We start from the raw sequence: 24,338 nt of genomic DNA, 5'->3' as shown, positions 1-24,338 counted from the left end.
GACAAGCCTGTTTCTGTTTGACATTTTGCTTCCAAGCCTTGGCCAGGTTTTCTTATCCCTTCATCTCTTCCTCTGTCTTCCAAACTGGCAACTCATCACCTCACATTCTTGGGTTCTGTCCATCGTCCATTAGGGTTACTTCATGGTGTGGAAGTCTGTCCCTCCTTTTTCAGGGATTCCTCAACCTCCTCTAGAGCAGCTTCCTCATTTCTCAGAGGTTCTTGGGTCCCTGATAGACCAGGGAACTATTCTACCTGTCTCTCCTTCCAAAGTGGGAAAGGGGTTTTACTCCAGAATGTTCCTGGTTCCTCAAAAGAAGAGCACTTGGATATTTTCGGATGCTTTCTCTTCAAACCCTGTTTCCTGTGTAGACACACCCAGCTTATCCCAAGACATTCTACCTTTTATTTATTTTTATACACCGTCTTGCTATCCCAGAGCTGTGTGAAGTTATGACAAACACAGTGTGAATAAGATTGTAAAGTCAAAACACAGCATAATTTGACTTTATTGTGTGCCAAGTACTACAGTTTACTTTGGATTGACTGGAGCCTGTTAAATTGGGCACAGTACTTGCATTTCCTGGCTGCAAGTTGCATACTGACATACTATACTGACTAAAGGTTTTATGTACATGTATACATAGGCCTATGCGTACAATTTATCCAATAGAAAAATCCACTTTTTCTAGTAGCTGTGAACAAATAAATCATTATTTTCATTGAACTTGACATGTTACGTCTTCAGCTTAGATGTTTGTCTGAAATTTTTCTTTTGCACTATCTCTCTCCCGGCATGATTTTTCCTATTTCCTCATGAATTATTCCACTAAAGATTCTCTGAGTTATTTGTATTATATTTTGTTTTATGCAGTAACAGTCCTTTACTGACTAGTCCATGAATTGCATAGAAAGTTTTTTAGAAACAGAACAGCAAATGAAAAGTTCACACAGAAAAAACAAACTCTTAGGCAAAAACATCAAAAAGACCCTGGCAAACCAGATATTTCGCTGTGAATAATACCTTAAACCTCCTTTGACATAGCCTATGGGAAATAAGTAAATTACCCAATAAAGATATTAAAGTCTTTCAGCCACATGGCATCTGAATACACCTGACTTTATTTATTTATTTATTTATTTATACATACGTTTTAAACTTTTTATGGATCAGCAGTGCAGCATAACTGAATACGTTTGGTCATTATCTGAAAACATTCAACTTTTTTGTCCATTAGGGAGACTGCAGAATGCCCCAATAATGAACAAAACATATGTAAGCTAACTAACTGGAGCCAGTTTTGGCAAAATGCTTTTTTTTTTTTAAAACACCTTTATTGAATTATCACTTGTGTGGCAAAATACTTTATATATACAGAAAGTTACTACAGGTTGGCAGTCCCTAGTCTGAAATTCAAAAATCTCTGAACTCCGAAGTTTTTTATTTTTTTGCACACTTGTCAGCTCCCTTGGTTCTCATATTAATAGTGGTGCGCAAGTGTACCTGCTGCTCACTGCTTACTGATACCTTTATTGCTCTATCTTTAATTTCACTGTGAAAATGTGTAAAATACTCCAGTGGGTAACACTGAGAAATGGAAAAAAGGAAACCTCAATTGTTATCAATAATGCAGAAGGTGGAGTCAATGCTGCATCTTACTGAAGAGCATGATGTTGGAACTACCACTGTGTATGATTTAAAGAAGCATAAGGACAAGTTACTCATGTTTTATAGTGACAGTGATAACCATAAACTAATGAAAGATAGGAAAATACTGCATAAGACAAAAAATGATGACCTTGACTGCGTGTCAATGGAGTGGAATCGAAAACAAAGAAGTGAACATATACCACTGACTGATGTGTTGGTCATGAAACAACCAAGATTATATCATGAAGAACTTAAAATTGAAGGTGATTGCCAATATTCAGAAGATTGGCTGCAGAAATATTAAGAAGTGTAATGGTTTAAAATATCTAAAAATCTGTGGTGAAAAAACTTTGGCTGATCATGAAACAGCTAAAAATTACATTGACAAATTTGCCAGGATAGTATCTGATGAAAACCTAAGTCCTGAACAAGTGTACAGTGCTGATGAAGCAGCTCTCTACTGGTGTTACATCCCTTGAAAAACATTAACAATTACTAACTAGAAAGTGTCAACAGGTTGTAAGGATGCTAAAAATAAGTTAACTATTCTTGGGTGTGCCAATGCTCCAGGCACACACAAGGTGTAGTATGTTAATGAGACAGATGACACTTCAAGAAGTCTTTAAGAAGGCTGCCTGCTGTAGCACTACTTGCCAGCTAAGAATCCTGTTCCTGGCCCATCATCAGACATCTGACTACAACTTGCTGATGAAGGTCACATTCCATGATCCAAACCTGAACCTTCTAATTACACCCTGTGTGTGAGTGTGCATGCGAGTGAGTGTGCGTATGTGCGAGTGGTGTGTGTGTGTGTGTGTGTGTGTGTGTGTGGGAGTGGGTGGGTGTGGGTGTGGAGGGGGATCAGTTAGCAGTTCCAACAATCTTGATTCTTACATTAAATAAATGTGCACCTGAATTTTGAAACATGAGTTCTTTCAATTCTTCATACACAGCATACAAGGTTTACACAATGCAGTATAGTTTCAGTGGTGCCTTGTCACCTACTACTAGCAGTAAACATTAATTGTAAAATTTGAATCCTAATTAAGCTGTTTTTGCAATTTGTTGTCTGAGGCTTCTAAAAATTCTGAAATTCGATTAGGGATTGTCTATCTGTATTGTCATTAACTCTGCCTTTCATAGTGTAATACTGTGTCTGGGTCAAAGTTTTGTATTCAGTTCTTGTCGATGTGTAACAGCATCGTTCTGTGGCAGTTGTGTGTTATTTTTAAACATTCCCAAGCATATCTGCATAGACTAAAATGTTTATCTTAGTTTATAATCACAACTAATACTGCTATTAATTATTAACTACAGCCTATCACATTGATAAATGTCATACACTGTAAGAGTCCCATAATCATGTGCTGCATTTTAATAGATAAACATCAGAATTCACATCCTGTCAGACCTCCCAAATGCGTGTGGTACTCTCTATTAGACTAGAACAACAAGCCCTGTCCTGTGTATTCATTATTAATAGCTGTGTCAGAAATGCAGCAGAAAGAAGCAAATTAGCACAGGTGTAAAGTTTTGTGAATTATCATGCCCTGTACTGACATTTGTCACATCAAGTACATCATCATCATCAGTGATAATCCCCTTTTTCCCAGTTTCTACATAGGGTTGGGTGTCATGTCAACTTTCTCCATCTTTCTCAATTCAGTGCCACTCTCCTACATTCTTCAGTGGTTATGTCTGACTATCATAGTCTTCTTTTATGTAGTCCATCCATCTCTTTGCTGGATGCCACATTTTGTCTTGCCTTCTTGTCTCTCTCTAATCTTCTTCACCAGATTGTCCTCTGCTTTCCTGCACATGTGCCTGAACCACTGGAATCTGTTCTCTTTTACTTTTTGGCCTCTGTTCTGATGTCCTCATTTCTTTGTGTGTCTTACAGTGGGTATCCTACCACTCTCCCCAGGCACTTCATCTGCATCACCTCTAGCTTCATCAACTGATTTGCTTTCCCTAAAAAGGTTTCTGTGTACTTGCCACACCAGTTTTTGTACACTTTTCAGTTTGTTTGACATTCCTCTGTCACACAATACAACTGACACTCTGCCTTTTGGCTGCAGACCCTCTGAGTCTAGCTTTTCACCTCCCCATTCAGTCATTCAGACTTTCCTTTTCCTTAACCACCACCCACCCCAGTTACTTGAAGCTGTTAACATGTTCCAGTGTTTTCCCGTCTGTCTCGGTTTTCAGCTACTTATAAATCTGAAGTAGTTAACTTCATTTTATCTGCAACCTGTGGGTATATGGATCCGTATCGGATCCGAGCCGGCAACTTTTTTTCTAGCATCTGCTCCAAGCTCCGCGCTCCTCCCCTTACCCACAATGCCCTACATCTCCTATCTTCCCTCAGATCTCGTTTGCCGCGGCAGTAGTGTGCATCGTGGTCTCCTTTGCTCTGAGCTCAGGGATAGTAAGTGGTATTTTTTTCTGGTATCTAGGTGTGCTTGAGTAAAATTTTTCCCTTCCTCCCCTTGTGTAGTATCTCGCTTGGTCGTCGGTGTTTAAAAAAAAAAAAAAGTTTTCTATAGAGTAGTAGTTAGGCCTGCCCTTCCCCTACCTGTGTGTGTTTTCTGGAGAGGTAGTGTTTGTACCTTTCAGTGCAGGACTATGGCTGACCAGCTGAAGCCTGTCTTTAAAAAATGTACAGAGTGTGGCCATAAGCTCTCCCTGGCCGATGGTCACACTCTGTGTGGAATTTGCTTGGGAGTGGCACATTTGTCCACTCAATGTGCTGTCTGTTCAGGTTTTAACCCTAGGGCCCTTAGGGATCGTAAGGCCAAGCTAGTTGCCAAAGGCCTTCTCCTTGCTGCCATGCTGGAATCTGCCTCGGTCTCTAGTGTACCACCTCTCAACCAGACAGGGACTCAACCTCCGTCGTCTTCTGGTGATGGGTCTTCTAAGAACAAATCTTTAGTCAGCGTGGCTGACAAAGAAAAAGAGAGAGAAAAATAAAAGGATAAAGAAAGGCGCAGAGAGGAAAGGGAGAAAAAGAAGGGCAGGCATTGTAAGAGATCCCCAGACAGGGAGCTCTTTCTCAGCCCCTCATCTAAGACCATGAGGTCTGTTTCTGCACGGCTCCGGTCTCCTTGTTTTTCATCTGAGCCGTTGGAACATTCGGACCCGAGGCCTTCCTCCCCACTGCACAGACCAGCCAGATTCGAGTTGGTGGCCTCTTCGAGGTTGACTCGGAGCCTATCGGACATGGATATGGACAGGATAATGCGGAGATTTATTCAGACCCAAATTCAGATGGGAGTCTTGCCAGGCCCCTTTCCCTCTGGAGGGGGGACCTCCATACCTCTTTTCTGCCCCTTCTCTCCTTCCCCGATCCATGCTTCGGCTTTGGAGCTCTTGGATCCGAGGTTTTTCGGAGCTGGTAGCTCGGCGCCGACGGTTCCTCTAACCTCGACTCCGACTGTTACCTTGAGTTCCTCGGATCCGACTTGTTCAGATCCAAGTGACTCTCAGAGCTGCGGACAGGGAGTCGGAACAGGGGGAATGGATTCTTCGGCTCCGACCTTTTCGGATCCAATCCGTTCCCTTGGACCTCAGCCTACCCTGGCTTCAGCTCCGGTCCCCGCTTCGGATCCGGGGAGGGCTTCTCCCTCGGCCTTCGAAGTGGTGGAGAGGGTTCTCTCCCAGGGATTGAGATTCCAGCCCATCCCCTCAGATACCACCCAGGCCCCCCTGGATTTGGCGATGACTCCTTTCATCCTGTCTCAGGGACAGCCCATGCCAGAGGATCCCCAGGTTAATTTCCCTGAGGAGACCCCTACGGCTCACGGATCCCCTTCTGAAAGTCCCACTGAAGAGGGTCACCGTAAGTGCAAGTACAAAAGGAGGCACTTGGACTCCCCCAAGTCCCTCACTATGGACACTGACTTAGATGAAGGAAAAGGTTCCCCCAGGTTACCTCCTGAAGACGTCTCCTTCGGAGAAATTATGGAGATCCTTCACCAGAGGGGAGGTTGGTCAGCCCCAAAACCTTCTGGGGATGAGTCAGTGTTCCTGGAGGCCTTTGTCACGGGCCAATCTACTTCCTGGGTGTCCCCACCAGCGGCCCCTTTGGTGGACCTCATCACCACGAGGGCATGGAAGGAGCCTGACACTGTAGAGCCCATCCCCAAACACCCTGACAAGGTTTTATCTCCCCCTTCTGACAGACAACCCTGGTCGAAAGGAGCCCCGGTTGATGCTATGTTGGTGGCAGCAGCCACAAAGAAGGAATTAGCACAGGAGAGTTCCTCAGTCCACCCTCCAGACAAGGAGTCCAAGTCAGTGGATAGGTTTGGGAAGCGTGTCTACTCCTCAGCAACCTTTTCTATCCATGTGCTGAATTATTTGGCACGTGATTTGGCTTCAGTGAGACCTTGCTTCGGAATTCGCTGAGTTGCTCCCAGAGTCTTTATCGCCGCAGGACAGACAGTTGTTCTCGGCAAAAATGTCTACTCTGAAGTCAGTCTCCAACACATCAATGCGGCTCTTTTCCCATGCCACAAAAGGAGCAGATAGGGTGGCTGGGACAGGCATAGCCATGAGGCGTCATGCCTGGCTCAGGTTGTGCCAGTTCGTGGACCCTTTCAAGGCATCATTTATCAACGCTCCCTTTGACGGCTCTTCCCTTTTTGGGAAGACAGTACGTGACACACTTGTCCAGAATGAAAAGGACAGGAGGACTTTGTCTGCCGTCGGAGTCTGCTTCTCTAACCCTCAGCAGTCCTTATCTAGGAATCAAAGAGGGCAGAAGATGTGGTTCCGAAAATCTCAGTTTTCCCAGGATTTTTTTTTGGCGCCAATGAATCTATATAAACTGAATGATTGTTTACAGATTCAGTTCTGAAGAAGACCAGGTTACGTTGGTTGAAAGCGCTAAACTTTTTGATCTATTTTTGGCATCTTTTTTGTTTGTCCACCGGTGCTACGACTCTCGATATGTTACGTTTATGTCCTGTACTTGAATAATTTTATTCACGTACAATTACAGCACTGGGAAGTCGTGTATGTCTGTTTTCAATGTTATTTTTTGGCGTTATGTGGATTAAACACCGTGTTTGAAGCATCTTATGTTGTGGTTACTGGAGTTTACAGCGCTTATTGGTGGATCCGAAGGTATTTGGTGCATTGTACTACAACTCTGTTATTCTGTTTTCCCAGGATTCTCAGGACAACTACTCCCCCAGAAGCAGAGAGGGATAGGATCAACGCTGACCAAGAGGTAGAGGGGGTCCCAGGAATTTCGGGTCTAGGGAACCTTTTTCTGATAGACCCGGTCGGCAGCCCTGAAGGGTTGTCCGACTGTCCTAATCTGGAGGCAGTCAGGGGATGATTGTCCTTACGCCCAGCGGCATGAGTGTCCATTACGACAGATCACTGGATTTTACAGATAATATCCAGAGCTTGCTCTATTCCATTTGTTGCCCCTCCAAATATTACAAAACACCTCCCGGATGTTGCACCCGCTCACAGGGAGGCCGCGGCTCTAGAGGTTTCAAAGCTGCTACTCAAATGAGCCATCAAACAGGTCCACTCCCGATCAGTCCGGATTAGGCGTCTACTCAAGGTTCTTTTTGGTGCCAAAAAACACGGGGGACCTCAGGCCCATTCTAAACCTGTCAGCATTAAACATGTCGGTAGCCAAACAGAAATTCCTGATGGTCACCCTAAGTCCATTCTACCTTATCTACGAGAGTGCAACTGGATGTGCTCGTTAGACCTCCAGGATGCTTACTACCACATCAAAATACACAGAAGCTCCAGGAGGTTTCTGCTCTTCCAGCTGAGAGCCAGTCATTTTCAGTTCAGAGCCCTACCCTTTGGTCTCACCACAGCCCCCAGGGTGTTCACCAAGGTAATAATGGCAGTTGTAGTGGCTCACCTGAGGTTTCAGGGTATTCAGGTGTTTCCATACCTGGACGACTGGCTCTTCTCTGCGCCCAACAAGCATCAATTGTGTCTGACCCGAGATTATTTCATTCGGTTGGCAGATCTACTGGGAATTACAGTCAATGTTCACAAATCCCATTTGCAACCAGTACAGGTTCTAGACTTCATTGGGGCATGGCTAGACACTTTGCAGATGAAGGTATTCTTAACTCCAGACAGGATCATACACCTCAGGTGCCACATAGCTCAGCTGGCAAACTCCAAGTCTTCAAAGGCAAGCGAGGTTCTCTGGGCTCTGGGCCCCATGGCTGCCGCCATATCGATTCTCCCTTGTGCATGCCTTCACATGCGGGTTCTTTAATGGACTCTGGCTATTCAATGGTCTTGGCTAGACCTGCCCATGGAATTTCCGATCAAGATCAGTCACGTTTGCAGGACATCTCTTCTTTGGTGGTTAAGTTCATCGGAGATATCAAAAGGACGCCCCATCCCGTCATCTCCAGTCCAAGCCGCAGTGACCACAGACGCCTCCCAACTCTGGTGGGGGGGACACTGTTTGGGAAGGACAGTCCAAGGCACGTGGTCCCAGTCAGAGACCAAGTTGCACATAAATGTTCTAGAGATGAGGGCAGTGCTTTTAGCGTTGGAAGCCTTTCACACAGTCCTCCCTCTCGGATTGATTGCAATTCAGTCAGACAACATGTCGGATGTCTGGTATATCAACAAGCAGGGGGGAACAAGAGTGTGGGAATGGGCGATCTCCACCGGTCAGTTTCTGATAGCAACGCACATCCAGGGGTGCTCCAACATTTTAGTGGACAGATTGAGTCGGGCCATTCTGATGCCTTACGAGTGGTCTCTGAAACAATCAGTAGCGGAGGAGATCTTCCTTGCATGGGGTCAGCCTTGCTGCGATTTCATTGCATCTCATTCCAACAGGAAGTGTAGTGAGTTGTTCGCTCTGATTCCCTCACCAGGGAAAATCCCCAGAAACACTGTAGTCCATGCTTGGCCCCCCCGGGCTTCTGTATGCTTATCCACCATTGCCACTGATTCCGAAGTTTCTTCAGAAAGCTTGCTGACTATGGTGCAAAGTGATCCTCATTGTCCCGTTCTGGCCTCGTCAGGTTTGGTTCCCATTCCTTTGGTTTCATCTCGTAGCTCCTCTGTGGGTTCTGGATCCCTGCCCGGATCTAATCTCCCATCTGTCGGGGGCACATCTGATCGATTTGGGAAGCATCAAGCTGACAGCCTGGTTGCTCTAGTTCCGTTAATTGCCAGGACTCCCGGTCTTTCATCCCCGGTAAAATCCATTCTGGTGGCTTCTTTTAAAGACTCCACTAGGAAACTTTATTTCAGTAAATGGAAGCGCTTTTCCATTTGGGATTCACAGAGAAAAATACATCCCTTTACAGCCCCTGTTCCAGCGGTATTGGACTTCCTGTCTGGTATCTTTCAGCAAGGAGCTAGTTCCTCCACAGTGAAAGTACAATTGGCAGCCATTTCCAGTTTTCACGTTGGTGAAGTCAACATGGCATTAGTCTCCTCTGGGCTGTGTAAGGCTTTTCTTAAAGGTACTTTTCTGTTATGGCTGCCTGTCAAGGATTCAGTGCCTCCTTGGGACCTTACTTTTGTTTTACAGGCATTGGTGGCTCCTCCTTTCGAACCTGCAGCTTTGGTGGACTTGAAATGTTTGTCCTGGAAGACCGCTTTCCTAGTCGCTATTACATCTGCTAGGAGGGATTCTGAGCTTCAAGCTCTGTCTGCCATGCCTCTGTATTTGGTCTTCTATAAGGATAGGGTCTCACTCCGTACTAACTCTTCCTTCTTACCTAAAGTGGCATCTGAAGCTAACATAAACCAGTCCATTAATCTGCCCGTTTTCTTTCCTAACTTCCAAAATAAAGGTGAATACAAACTCTGTGTGTTAGATGTTCATAGACAGCTTCATTTTTATCTTCATAGAACAAAGTCTTTCCACAAGACTGACCAATTGTTTGTTTCCTTTTCCAAAGCATTTATGGGAAAAGCTATTTCTAAAGTTTCTTTGGCCAGATGGATCACTCTTTGTATTTCACATGCCTACAAAGCAAAAGGTTTATCTCCTCCTGGTATTGTTAAGGCTCACTCTACCAGGTCCATGATGACTTCTGCTGCTTTTTGGTCTAGGGTGCCTTTGGACGATATTTGTGCAGCAGCGACCTGGGCCACTTCACATACCTTCATTTCCCATTACAAATTAGATCTGATTTCCAGGGGTAAAGCATCATTTGGCTCTACGGTGCTCAAGAATATCCTTCCATAAGGGCCTCCCAGGATCGGAGTAGCTAGGGATTCTGTCCCACAGGTTGCAGATAAAATGAAGTTAACTACTTCAGATAAAGAAGTTATGTACTCACCATAACGTTCCATCTGAGTAGTTATACTTCATTTTTCTGCAACATTCCCTCTCTCTGTCCCCCGGACCTTGTCCTGTCTTTTCAGGATTGGTTTATTGGGTTGAGTTGCTTATATTTTTAGTTGCAGCAAACTCGATCTGAGGGAAGATAGGAGATATAGGGCATTATGGGTAAGGGGAGGGGCTCAGAGCTTGGAGCAGATGCTAGAAAAAAAGTTGCCGGCTTGGATCCGATACGGATCCGTATACCCACAGGTTGCAGAAAAATGAAGTATAACTACTCAAATGAAACATTATGGTGAGTACATAACTTCTTTTTTCCACCATTTGCTATCCTGGCATCTATGTTGTCTCTGCTCAATTGCATTCCCTATACGTACAGTTTTGCATTCCATTACCCAATAATATGTTGACATTCTTTTTTTTTTCTTTTGCAAGAAACATCTTTATTAAATTAGCATGTGTGACACAGGCAATCTTAAATTCATATAAATGCAAATAAATCATAGAGGCACAATCAGTTTGCAAACATTATACCTTACAAACCGTGCCAACAGAAATGCAACTGAAAACATTATACATCACTTTTAATATATCCAGTCATTTTCAGTCAGTCATTGCATAGCTCATTCAGATCCTACCTTCTTTAAACACAATTTCTCCTCTACATGTAGTGGTCCCACATTTCCCATTTTTTTGCTGTGTAATTTACTCGTAACATTTTCTAGATATCCCAGTTACAGTTGTTTTATCTCTGTTACTTTTAGTAAAGTTGGTTTAGACTTTGATTTCCATTTTTTAGTTATTGCTGTTTTGGCAGCCATCATAATTAGACTTAGCAAGGCCTTACTATGTCTAGGCAATTCCAACTCTGTATCATAGCTCAAAAAATTCCCTAGTCACTCCAATTTGCTCACCCAGCATCCCCGGCAGAGCAGTCCGCAAGGAATCTTTAAAGTGAGCCAACTCATTAAACTCCCGGAAAATATGTTCCCAATTACCTCTTTCGTCCCCATCACATCAACATTTACCGTTTACCTGAAGAAAGATTCTTTGGAGCCTGCTTGGGGTATAAAAATATCTATGTAAACACTTCCAGGCAAAGATCCTAAATCTTCTAGATTTTGTTGCATATTTGAGAGACGTACATATATTCCCCAGTTGTTTCTTTGTGAATTGCTTATCCAGTCTCTCGTCCCAATTCTTCCTAACCTCTTCTGATTGATTCTTATAGTTATGCAATATTTTATATGCTCTACTAATTATTCCTTTCTTAACAGCCACTTCTGTTCTGGATTCTAATAAGAACTTAAGTGCTGCTATTTATTTTTCTTTGCCTTTACTCTGATATCAATCCTTGATGTGGAAGGCAATCTCTAATCTGCAGTCCAAATAAGTTATTAGCATCCTCCCATTTTATTACCTTTCCCTCTCTAGTTATTTTCTCCCAATATCTTGGTTCCTTTGCCAGTTTTCTCCAGTATACTCCCACTCTGTCTTGCCTGTTTGTATCCGTAATTGCAGTCAGCCCTATTGGCAGAATCTCCTTTCTCTATACCCGTATTGGCTTAGTTCTTGGAATACCTTCTGCTACTTTAAGAATATAATGTTCTGTATGATTATTGTTCTCCTTAAAGGTTTGCATCCAGAATCCTAGTCTGTCCCTATTACTTGAACTTCCCCTGTTTCTTCATCATTTCTTTCCATTTTTAGTTATAGCTTTCTGCTTGTGCTATGAGTAGGAACCTTAACTGTGTTGCTCTGAAGTACCACTTCATGTCAGGTGATCCCAGTCAGCACTGTTCTGTTGGTAAGAATAAGGTTATCCCACTTGACGTTTGCTGTCTTCCGCTTCCAGTTAAATCCTTCAACTCTTTATTAATTACTATCCACAACTTCTCCTCTGGTTGATAAATCTGTTGACATTTTTGTTCAGAATCTGCTTGTAATACCACTTTGTCTGTGTTCAGCAGCTTTGCTGACCTGTCCCCTCCATCCTCTTTGCTAATGTAGCCCTCAGCAGTTTGAACAGCAGTGGGCTCAGAGCCCACTCCCACTGGGAACCACCCTATGAGACCAAACACAGTCCGTATGTTTGTCATTGGGTCCTTAAATTTATTTAACTATTTTTTTAGATTTGTTAACCAGGATAGAACTGAGCTCAGTCTGGATACATATAGCCTGCACTACTTTTACTGTTTTATGGACTTCCAACCATCATAGGGCTGCCCAGATTAGCTGTCTTGGGACCTTTTATGTGCTTTCTCCAAGTCTAGAAATGTCTAATTGGATTCTGTCTTCATCTCTGGTTTCTTAGCAACTATCTATCTGACTCCAGATATAGTACACATGCTGGCTAATTAAAGCACTTATTAATTATATCATACAATTATTGATAATATCATCATATTTTCCAAGGGAATGAATCTTCTAGGCAAAGAACTGCAACTCTTATCTAAAGCAGCTTGCCTGCTATTTAGCAGAGAATGAATGCTTTATTATTTTATCAAGTATTGTGTCAATGTTACAGAAAAGGATTAATGTGTTAATACTTCATCCAATTAACATGCTGCTACAGTTAAAATTTCAAATTAGCAACTAAACTCTTTAAACTACTAGAATTCAAATCAGAACATCCCAAATCTTAATTACAAGAGGGATCCCTGTGATGATATCTCTGGAATGTACTGCACATCTCATTCTTTTTGGTGAAACTGTGAATGAAATTATTGAAACCGCTTTTGTTGGTACCTCCCCTCAGTGCTATATGGCTATATTGCCCCCATCTCAGTTGGTATCTTTCACAACTATGTGTTATATCCAGGCAGTTGTGTGTTTTTTCTGTGTAATTTTTGTCCCCATGCTTGCAGCCAGCAAGCTTCCCCTGACTGAATGAGAGCCCATTAATTTCATCATATTGGGCATCCCCCAAGATGGTGATGAGAGCCTCATGGAGATTCCAACATTCAGGCAACAGTGAGGGTGGTTTGAACCCTCATTGGTGTCTTGGCATTGAGGCCCTAGCCTCTCCCTCTTGCATGGCAGGGTGAGTGACTTGCATCACTGGAGGGAGCACTGTGCCCTCCCTTTGTGAGTGCATGCTTCTTTGCACTCAGTTTGAGGACTCCCATATATGTAGCTTGGGAGCCATTTACTCCATAGTCAACATTTTTGTCACTACCCCTACTCTGAAGGGTTACAGCACTGAAAGTGAGCAATGCCACTTGTGCCCCATAGTATGGCCATCATCCCCATGCCTGTTCCCAAAGAAACTCAAACTGTGATCACCTGGATCAGAGTCAAGACTTTATGCCCTCTGCACTAATGGAGCTGCCAGTGTAGTTCTGTGTTACTACTTTTTTCATATTGTGCCTTTGTGACTACTACTGTTCATGCCTGTTCTGATGTCCTTCAAGGATGCATCTGCAGTCCTAACAAATGGGTTGTCCTGGCCTCAGGCAGCCCTTCGGTCAGCCGGATTCCAAAGTCTGGGTCTGGCCTCGGCTGATGTCGCACTCCACCCGACGTCATAGCTGCAGTTCAGCGGGTATAAAGGCATCAGCAGACGCCATTTTCCTCAGTCTTTCTTGCCGTGGCTCAAGCAGAAGCTGTTCGCAAGTACCGGTCGGTCAGAACCAGAGATTGCTACTACCGAAGACTTCTAAAAAGCTAAGTACCCCGTTGGGGACTCTTTCTTGCCTCAGCCGATGTCAGAAAAAGTGAATAACTGTTTAACTCGTGGGAAACAAATACCTCATAAAGATTTCCACTCTTACTGCCTACCTTGTTTAGGCCCAGACCACGATGTAGCAGCTTGTCTAGCCTGTGCTTCCTTCAACCGACGAACACTTAGACGTCGGTCGGAGTTTGCAGAGGAGTTTTTCAGCTCCGCTTTTGCTTATATCATGCCGTCGGAGACTCCGACTTCACATTTAGCTAAAAAGCGTAAGGAAAAGGACCGACACTCGCGGTCCGCGGTTTCGGCCGAAAACACGGTTAAGCCAACCGCGAGTGTCTCGGTTTCGGCCGAAGCCGAGTCCGCGGTTCTTCCTTCGGCCGAAAGCATGCCTCCTTCTACCGAGGCCTCTTCCAGCATGGCTGAATCTGCTACTGAAAATTCACCTGCTCTTATAGTTTCTCAAGATTTATCAGATGCTATCCCCTTAGATGTATCTACTCCTGCACGTGGAGCTGCTAGGCCCCCTGCATCCATGTCAATTAAGGCTTTTGCCAGGGCTAAAGCAGCTAAATCTTCAAAGGCCGTGCCTGCTAAAGCCCCCTCTCACAGGCCTAGCTCTAGTACTCAAATGCTTAGTCTAGCAGAGGATCTCATTTCTTTGATCAGGGGAACCCAGTCTCACCCTGACAGGGCCTCTCACCCACCTCCAGAGAAGAGGCTTAGAGCAGAGCCCCCTGAGCCAGTTTCTTCAGATTATTCCTCTGATGATTCAGAAAATACAAATCCTCCAGAGGGCCCTTATTCTCCATATGAGGACTCTGATGCAGAGGATTCCATACCCTCAGCCTCTCCTTCTGAGGAATTTTCTTTTGGGGAAACCTTGCATGCTATGAGGGAACAATTTCAATGGCAGGGCCAGGATTTTTCAGACTCTAGGAAAAGGCTTAGGACCTTTTTACATTTACCACAGCATAGGCCTTTAGCTATTCCTCCAGTACTTACAGTTGTGGATGATGCATTTAATGATGCTTGTACTGCCCCTGACTCACTGCCTCCGGCCCCTGCTAAGCCCGACAGATACTACAGGGTTCCGGACACACATTATCATTTGTATAAGGCTCCTATTGCAGATCCTGAAACTATTTCACAGGGCCCCAAAGCTGTAGCAGCTGCCTCTGCCAAGAACCCCCTCCCCTCTGAAAGAGAATCTAGGGCATTGGACAGATGGGGTAAAAAAGTTTATACTTCTGCTACTCTTTCGGCTAGGGCCTTAAACTGTCAATTCCACATGATTCAGTATCAGGAATTTCTGTTAGAGCAGCTCACTAAAAAACTGTCCTCGCCTGAACCTTTAGACCGTAAGTCCCTTCAGGATTTGGTGCATAACACTCAGCAGGTCAGTAATCATTCCTTAAAATGCGGCTATGATGCACTGGAGGCTTCCTTTACATCAGCTATGACTGGTACAGTGATCAGAAGGCATGCATGGTTAAAAGAGCAGTCCTTACCAGACCATGTAAAGTCAAAGCTTCTAGATGCTCCCATGGAAAAGCACAGTTTGTTTGGTTCCCCTGCACAGCAAGTGTTGAAGAAGGTGGAAGAAAAAGCTAAATCTGTCCAGACAGTCAAGGATTTCTTACAGGTCCAGCCTCCGAGGTTTAGTAGGAACTGGCCTTCCAAGAATTGGTCCTTTCCAGACACCACCAGAGCACAGAGAAGCAGAAATAGACGCCCTAGAGGCAGAGGTCAATCCAGAGGTGCCTACAGGGGACGCCAGTGGCAGCCTAACAGCCAGAGAACTACTGCCACAGATCCAGCCACTACCACTTCTACAGGACAATCACAGTGACTTGGCTCTGAAAATGCCTACCAGGGAACAACTGGCAGCACCCTTAGGCGGAAAATTAGCCTTATTTTCAGTAAATTGGCATTACATTACAGGAGACAAATGGATTTTACAGACAATAGACAAAGGCTACAGGTTTCACTTCCATACTCTTCCAAGGAAGAGAGGAATGCCAAACCTACCTCCAAACCAAAGGACAAACGCTCTACAGCAAATAGACCACTTATTAAGGATGAGAGCTATAGAAAAGGTACCGGCTATGGAACAAGGACAAGGATTTTATTCAAGGCTTTTCCTAGTACCAAGAAAGGAAAGCCAATGGAGACCTATCCTCGACCTGTCCGCTCTAAACACATATCTCATTGTTCCAAAATTCAAAATGCTGACCCTACAGCAACTTCTTCCCATGCTGGGCAAGGAGTCTTGGCTGGTGACTCTGGATCTCAAGGAGGCATACCTGCACGTCCCCATATGACCAAATTGCAGAAGATACCTCAGATTTCTTGCAGGATCAGAGCATTATCAATTCTCAGCATTGCCTTTTGGCTTGTCTACTGTGCCCAGAGTATTCACGAAATGCCTGGCATCAGTAATTGCTCATTGCAGGCTTCAGGGAATTCAAATTTATCCATACCTGGACGACTGCCTGCTACAAGCGGACGACAAAGACAAATTAACAAAAGATTTGAAAAAGGTTATTCACCTGCTGCAAGCCCTGGGATACACAGTCAACACAAAAAAGTCAAGGCTGATACCATCCCAAAGGATAACCTTCCTGGGTGCAGAACTGGACACATCAAACCAGATGGCATTCCTCACAGCAGAAAAACAGAAGCAGCTACCACTCTATTTCATGGCATTAACAACGCAGAACCAGCTTACAGCAAGGAAAATCCTGCAAGCCCTGGGTTACATGGCATCCTGCATAATATTAATTCCACATGCCAGACTACATATGAGGAAGTTGCAATGGTACCTGAGGAATTTATGGTCTCAGCACAAGCACAGCCTAGAAACCCAAATTCCAATAATTCCATGCCTGAAGCAAAAATTCCAGTGGTGGGCCCAGGCCTGTCAATTGAACAAAGGACTGCCCTTCCACAGGCCTCACCCAAGCCAGACTATCACCACGGACGCCTCAGACCTCTGTTTTGGGGGGCACACATGGTGGACAAGTGCATACAAGGCTTATGGACTCAAGACCAGATGAACCTACACATAAATCAAAAAGAGATGCTGGCAGTAAAACAGGCAATTCAGACATTCAGACCATTTCTTCAACAGGGTCATTTGCTGATAAGGACGGACAAAACCACAGTTATGTGGTATATCAACAAACAGGGAGGCACACATTCATACCCTCTATGCCGGATGGCAATGGACCTCTGGAATGTGGCCCTGAGCCTCAACATTCAGCTCCAAGCCATATTTGTGCCAGGAAAAGAAAATATACTAACAGACATCTTAAGCAGAACCACCACGGATGCCCACGAATGGATGCTACATCCAGACATCTTCAAAACCATCACAAGGAAATGGGGACTGCCAGAAATAGACCTGTTCTTATCCCCACACAACCACCAATTGAAAAAATTCTGCATAAGGGCATACCACCCACTTGCTTGGAAGGTGGACTCCCTATCCTTCAGTTGGGAAAACCTGACAGCATATGCATTCCCACCTCTTCCTTTGATGCACAAAGTGCTACTGAAGATCAAAGAAGATCACCCGAGGATCATCTTGATAGCTCCAGATTGGCCGAGGCAACATTGGTACCCGCTACTGAGGAGCATGACCCGGGAACACGCATGGCATCTACCCCTGCTACCTCTACTGCTAACACAGAACAACTTCAAAATCCTGCATCCAAACTTGAAAACACTGCAGCTAGCTGCTTGGAACATTACATAAGGAAAAATAACCCAGATTTATCTCAAAGGGTTAAAGACATTATCTTGGAGGCTCGAAGACCCTCAACAAGGAAAACTTATTCAGCAAAATGGAAAAGATATCTCATTTGGAGTGCAACAAGAGGAGTAGATGCATCATTGGCAAACATAGCTAACATCCTGGAATACTTAGCAGAGCTTTTCCACAATGGTCTGTCTTACTCCTCCATTAAGATTCATGCATCAGCAATTTCAGCAGAATACAACATGGATCCTCCAGTCTTTTCTCAACCTCTACTCAGGCAGTTTCTCAGAGGAATTAAAATGTAAAGCCACCAAGGAAACCACCATTGCCTACCTGGGACTTGTACTTTGTGTTAGAAAAGTTGCCACTTCCCTTTTGAACCAGCAGCAACAGCAGAATTACAGTACTTATCTTGGAAGACTGCATTCCTGCTTGCAATTACTTCAGCTAGAAGGGTTTCTGAATTACAGGCATTAATGGCAGTACAGCCCTTCCTTATCTTCCATCAGGATAGAGTGTCCATGAGAACTAATCCTACCTTTATGCCAAAGGTGGTCTCCAGGGTATCATTAAACCAAGCAATACACCTACCAACATTCTTCCCCAACCCACAGAACAGGGGGGAAAGATTGCTGCATACCTTGGATGTGCACAGACAATTGCGCTACTACCTGGACAGAACCAAGAACAATAGAAAGACTGACCAGCTTCTGGTAGCATATGCAACAGGAATGGAAGGAAAAGCAATTTCAAAACAAACAATCTCAAAATGGATAGGAAATTGCTTTAGATTTTGTTACTCTTTTCATGGAAAGGCAACTCCAGAAAACATCAGACCTCACTCCACAAGGGCTACAGCCACTACTACAGCTTTCTTACGAGGAGTGGCTACCAAAGACATTTTAGAGGCTGCTACTTGGAGCTCCGTGCATACATTTGCCAAGCATTATAATCTGCCTTTATACTCCAGATCCCGAGCAGGTTTTGCCACTGCTGTTTTGCAAGGGATCTTAACTACACCATAAACTCTTAGTGCCTCCTTAGTGCCTCCTCCCCCAGTTTGGCTATGGTATTCTACCCATTTGTTAGGACTGCAGATGCATCCTTGAAGGACATAGTACAGTTTTGTACCTACCATAAATGTAGATGTCCGAGAGGTATGCATCTGCAGTCAGGATTACCCACCCTCCTTCCCCTCTGTGGTACTCCTAGGGTATTTGCCCATCTTGTAGCTAGCTGGGGAATCTATTATGGTGTATTTGTTTGTATATATGTATATACATGTTTATTTCTATTTGCTCTCTATTGTTTGGAAACATTTGCATTTATCCAAATTTAGCCTTCCTAGAGGGCACCTGGCATCTGGGGCAAGAAACACTGAGGAAAATGGCATCGGCTGATGCCTTTATACCCGCTGAACTGCAGCTATGACGTCGGGTGGAGTGCGGCATCAGCCGAGGCCAGACCCAGACTTTGGAATCCGGCCGACCGAAGGGCTGCCTGAGGCCAGGACAACCCATTTGTTAGGACTGCAGATGCATACCTCTCGGACATCTACATTTATGGTAGGTACAAAACTGTACTTTTTGTAGGCTAACCACGCATAGTAACTGCTTTATTTCATTTAATTGGTTATGGAAAATGTTCAAGGATTCAATATTTCTGCTGTGAACTCAAACTCTCTGACTTTCTTTATCATCATCAGTACCACGCCCCTATTATTTGTGGCGGTCAGTGTGTACTACCATTGTATACACTCTATTACAAAATGTAAATGTTGCATTGTTTCTGTTTTCAGTAACTGCAAAGACATCTGTTACAATTTTCAGAACTATAGCTCTTACATTGACAAGTTTAAAAAATTGTGACCTCACTTTCACCACTTTCATTGTTTTCAAACACTTAAGCTCTTGCCAACAAATTCAGTATTTGGTACAGCTACTATATGCAGATTGAGAACAACTAGCAAGCATACATGCTGGAATTTGGATTGGCTGGGCAGTCTCACTTCAGTTGCATACAGTTTCTGTAGTGCATATTTTGAAATGTCCTTGTTAATATCTACATCTCTAAGATTTCTGTATCTTAATTTCCAGGAATGGAATTATAACAATGCAGGCACTATCAGAAGAGGAAAGAAGGTTATGGCTGGAGGCCATGGATGGAAAAGAACCGGTAAGAAGAGATGGTTTTAGTAGGCACTTTGTACACTGTTGATCCCAGATGCTCATCGCTGTGTTATTTTTTAAGAGAAATAAGTGAAGATGGCAAACTAGCAAAGTGTTTAACTGTGCTGCTAACCTTGACACTGTCTAGTGATTCATACACTGGTAGTTAGCTAGGTGGGAATATTGAGTGACCAGTGAAAGTTCTCCCTCCTTGGTAATGGCTTGAGTTCATAGGTTGTTACTAAGCTAACAACCACTTTTGCCCTTACAAGCCTAGCTACACCCCTAAACCATTTGGGTCCCAAGTGTACTGGGCATCTGTATGGGGATGGGCATGTTAGTAGGGTGGTAACCAAAGATTTGTAAGAGGGGTGTTACTTAGGATAAAACTTTTCTTATTGACAACCTGTATCCACAAGGGACATGAAGGCCAGACAGGGGTGGGTAAATTTACAATATCTCATCCCATTGTCAAGGTTTCATTTGAATAGGATCAGGATCAGGAAACTAATCCCTCAGATGGGTCCGGAGCCGCTGAGTAGGCATCGGCTTCTGAGGGTGTTTTCAGACCTACACAACTTTATAGCAAGCCTACTTCAGCATCCAAGACTAAGTCTAAAGCAGTTTTAAAGACAAGGAAACAAGTACAGCATTCTCCAGGACAGACTTCCATGCCTAAAAAACAGATGCTCAAAATGGCCGAAGACCTAATTACTTTGATCAGGTGTTCCCACCCCCCCTCCTGATAAGAGGCCTAGGCAAGATACTGAATATGATTCCTGTGATCAAGTTTCCATTTTCTCTGATTCCTCTTCAGAACAGGGATATTCTATTCCTCCCTATGAGGATTTTGATGCTGAAGAATCTATTCCTTCAGCTTCTCCTCCAGAGGATTACTCATTTGGGGAAACCCTGCATACCATGAGGGAGCATTTCCACTGGGAGAGCCAAGATTATTCAGATTCTAAGAAAAGGCTTAGAGACTTTCTTCTACTACCTCAGCACAGACCTCTTGCAATTCCACCTGTTCTAGACATTGTAGATGATGTATTGTCAGAGTCCGGCCTATCTCCTGACTCTTTACCTCCTGCAGCTGTTAAGCCGGACAGATACTACAGGGTTCCAGATTCTCAGAAACTATCTCTCAGGGTCCCAAAGGGGTAAAGGCTGCTACTGCTAAAAACCCTGTCCCCTCAGATAGAGATTCTAGGACACTGGACAGATGGGGGAAAAAGTCTACACTTCTGCTACCTTGGCTGTAAGGGCTTTAAATTGTCAGTTTCATATTCTCAAATATAAGCAATACTTAATGTCTCTGTTAAAACAGAAAATGTTGACAAATTCTGAATGTTCTGAGAACAAAGATTTGCAGGATTTATTGCATGCAGCTGAACAAGTGGGAAAGCATACTTTGCAATGTGGTTATGATTCACTAGAGGCCTCTTGCAGGGCCACTGTAACAGGTTCTGTTATTAGAAGGCATGCTTGGTTAAAGGAACAGACTCTGCCTGATCATGTTAAAGCAAAATTATTGGATGCTCCATTACAGCATGATACTCTGTTTGGTGTTAAGGCAGAAGAGGCGTTGAAGAAAATGGAGGATAAAGCTAAATCTATGCAGACAGTGAAGGATTTCTTACAGGTACAGCCACCCAGATTTAGCAGGAACTGGCCTTCTAAGAATTGGTCCTTTCCCGTGCCAGACAGGCCACAAAGAGGCAGATACAGATGCCCTAGAGGCAGGCAACAGCCCCAGGGCTCATACAGGCCCAAACCTCCAAAAGCGGAGAAGACAAATCACAGCCATATAGGAAACAGTCCCAATGACTTCCCTCTGCCAATGCCAGGCATTTCTCTCTTGGCAGCACCCTTAGGGGGAAAACTAGCACTTTTTTCACAAAATTGGCACACAATCACTCAGGACAAATGGGTCCTAAACATAGTCTCTCAGGGCTACAGGTTCCACTTTCACACCCTTCCAAAGGCAAAAGGTATGCCAGACCTGCCACACAATCAATGGGCAGAGGCACAAAACAAGTAACATCTCTCATGGACATGAAGGCCATTCAGCCTGTGCCACAACAGGAGGAGGGACAAGGATTTTACTCAGACTTTTCGTAGTACCAAGAAATGAAAAAGCATGTAGACCAGTTCTGGACCTGTCTATTCTAAATACTTATTTGGACGTACCAAAATTCAAAATGTTGACTCTGCAACAACTTCTGCCCATGCTGGGAAAGAAGGCTTGGTTTGTAACTTTGGATCTCAAAGAGGCATACCTGCATGTCCCAATCAGACAATCTTGTAGAAGATACCTCAGATTCATAGCTGGCTCAATGCACTACCAATTCTCTGCACTGCCCTTTGGCATATCTACTGCGCCCAGGGTCTTCACAAAATTCCTGGCACCAGTAATTGCATTTTGCAGAAAAAGAGGAATATATATCCCTACTTGGACGACTGCCTTATTCAAGCAGAGACCAAAGACATTCTACTAAAGCATCTGGCGTTTGTAAAAAGATTACTAATTTGCCTAGGGTACACAGTAAACAAAAAGAAATCAAAACTAGTACCCTCACAAGAGATAATATTCCTGGGTGCAAGCTTAAATACAACTGCCCAGATGGATTATCTCACGCAAGACAAACAAAGGCAACTGACTTCTTACTTCGAAATGTTGGCAACAAAGACCCAGTTTTCTGCAAGAAAAATTCTGCAGGCTTTGGGCTTCATGGCTTTCTGCATTCTACTAATTCCATATGCAAGACTGCATATGAGGAAACTACAATGGTATCTAAAAAGTGTTTGGACTCAACATTGCTACAGCCTAGAAACATTAATTACCCTCATTCCCTGCCTGCAACAGGAGTTTCGATGGTGGGCACAAGCCTGTCACCACAGCAAGGGACAGCCATTCACTCTACCCATGGCCAGGCAAACACTAACAGATGCATCAGATTATGCCTGGGGGGCCCACATGGCAGGAAAATGTATTCAGGGAGCATGGCCAGCAAGCCAAATGCATCTTCATATCAATCAAACAGAGATGCTAGCTGTTCAGAATGCCCTGACAGCCTTCAAGGATCTACTTCATCCAGAACAACTGCTGGTAAAGACGGACAGTACTACAGTCATGTGGTACATAAACAAGCAGGGAGGCACACATTCCTACCCCCTCTGCAGACAAGCCATGACTTTGTGGAACACATCATTGATTTATCAAGTACACCTGCAAGCACAATTCCTGCCAGGAAAGACAAATACTGTGGCAGATGAACTAAGCAGAAATCTCAAAGATCCTCATGAGTGGAAACTAGACCCACAAATCTTCAGCATGACAACAAGGAAATTGGGATGCCCAGACATAGATCTATTTGCCTCCCCGCACAACTGCCAACTACAGAGATTCTGCACAAGGACTTATCACAAACAAGCATGGGAAGTGGATGCCCTATCATTCAGCTGGAAGACCCTTACAGTATATGCCTTTCCTCCACTGCCTCTCCTCCCCAAGGTACTCCTAAAGGTCAGACAAGAGAAGCCAAAAATGATATTGATTGCCCCAGACTGGCCACGCCAGCACTGGTACCCAATCCTAAAGAGCTTGTCTCAAGGCCCAGTGTGGACAGTACCTCAAATTCCTCATTTGCTGACCCAACAAAACAGTCAGATCCTGCACAGCCAACTCAGAACCCTAAATCTGGCTGCATGGCTGATAATCTAACCATTCAGAACACACCTCTCTCTAAAGCAGTTATGGATGTTATTTTGGAGTCCAGGAGGCCCAGCACCAGAAAATCTTATACAGAAAAATGGAAGAGATTCTATGCTTGGAACCAGGCACAAGGCATGGACACGCTTCTACCAAATATTTCTCAGATTTTACAATACCTAACTGAGATGCTGAATAAAGGCCTATCCTTCTCATCAATTAAGATCCATGCCTCTGCCATTTCAACTCATTACAATACGGATCCACCTATTTTTTCACATCCACTGCTAAGGCAGTACCTCAGAGGGGCCAAAAACATAAGACCTCCAAGGAGAGCTCCAACACCTGCATGGGACCTCAATTTTGTCTTGGAAAAGCTCACACTGCCTCCTTTTGAGCCAAACAATACAGCTGAGATAAAATACTTATCGTGGAAAACAGCTCTGCTCCTAGCAATAACCTCAGCAAGAAGAGTCTCAGAGTTACAGGCACTAATGGCTGTGGAACCTTTTATTATTTTCCATCTGGACAGGGTTTCTCTAAGGACAAACCCAACATTTATGCCTAAGGTAATGTCCAGTGTGGCTCTGAACCAAACCATTAATTTGCCTACCTTTTATCCAAACCCACAGAATAAGGGGGGGGGGGGAGTGACTTCTGCATTCTTTTGACATACACAGCTACGATTCTACTTGGACAAAACTAAAGCCTTCAGAAAGACTGAGCAACTCTTAGTGGCATATGCTGCAGGATCACAAGGAAAAGCTCAGCAGCCTTCCTCAGAGGAGTACCAACCAAGGACATTTTGGAGGCTACAACTTGGACTTCAGTGCACACTTTTACAAAGCACTACCACTTACCTCTTTACTCTAAATCCAGAGCAGGCTTCGCCACTGCAGTTCTGCAGGGCCTCATAGCCACTCCTAATTCTATCTAGGCCCAGCCACCCAATCTCAGCTTTGGGATTCAACCCAAGTGTAATGACTGCAACAGCGAAACACGATGAACATAGTACAGTTGTGTACCTACCATAAATGTAGATGTTCGAGTGTATTCACTGTTGCAGTCCA

General features: G+C 44.1%; 1 protein-coding gene across 1 annotated transcript in view; it reads left to right on the top strand.

Moving 5' to 3' along the window:
* ARHGAP26 (Rho GTPase activating protein 26) overlaps positions 1–24,338 on the top strand; it is a 3,815,868-nt gene that overhangs the window by 1,645,148 nt on the left and 2,146,382 nt on the right. The window contains exon 11 of the mRNA XM_044069158.1: positions 19,485–19,563. Within this exon, the coding sequence (XP_043925093.1) occupies positions 19,485–19,563 (79 nt within the window). The remainder of the gene's footprint in view (positions 1–19,484; positions 19,564–24,338) is intronic.

This window comes from Protopterus annectens, chromosome 4.part0 (genome assembly GCF_019279795.1).
Source record: "Protopterus annectens isolate FY-2018-M chromosome 4.part0, PAN1.0, whole genome shotgun sequence".
NCBI lineage: Eukaryota > Metazoa > Chordata > Ceratodontiformes > Protopteridae > Protopterus > Protopterus annectens.
Note: the sequence above shows the minus strand (reverse complement) of the source record. Positions and strands in the feature narration are given on the sequence as shown.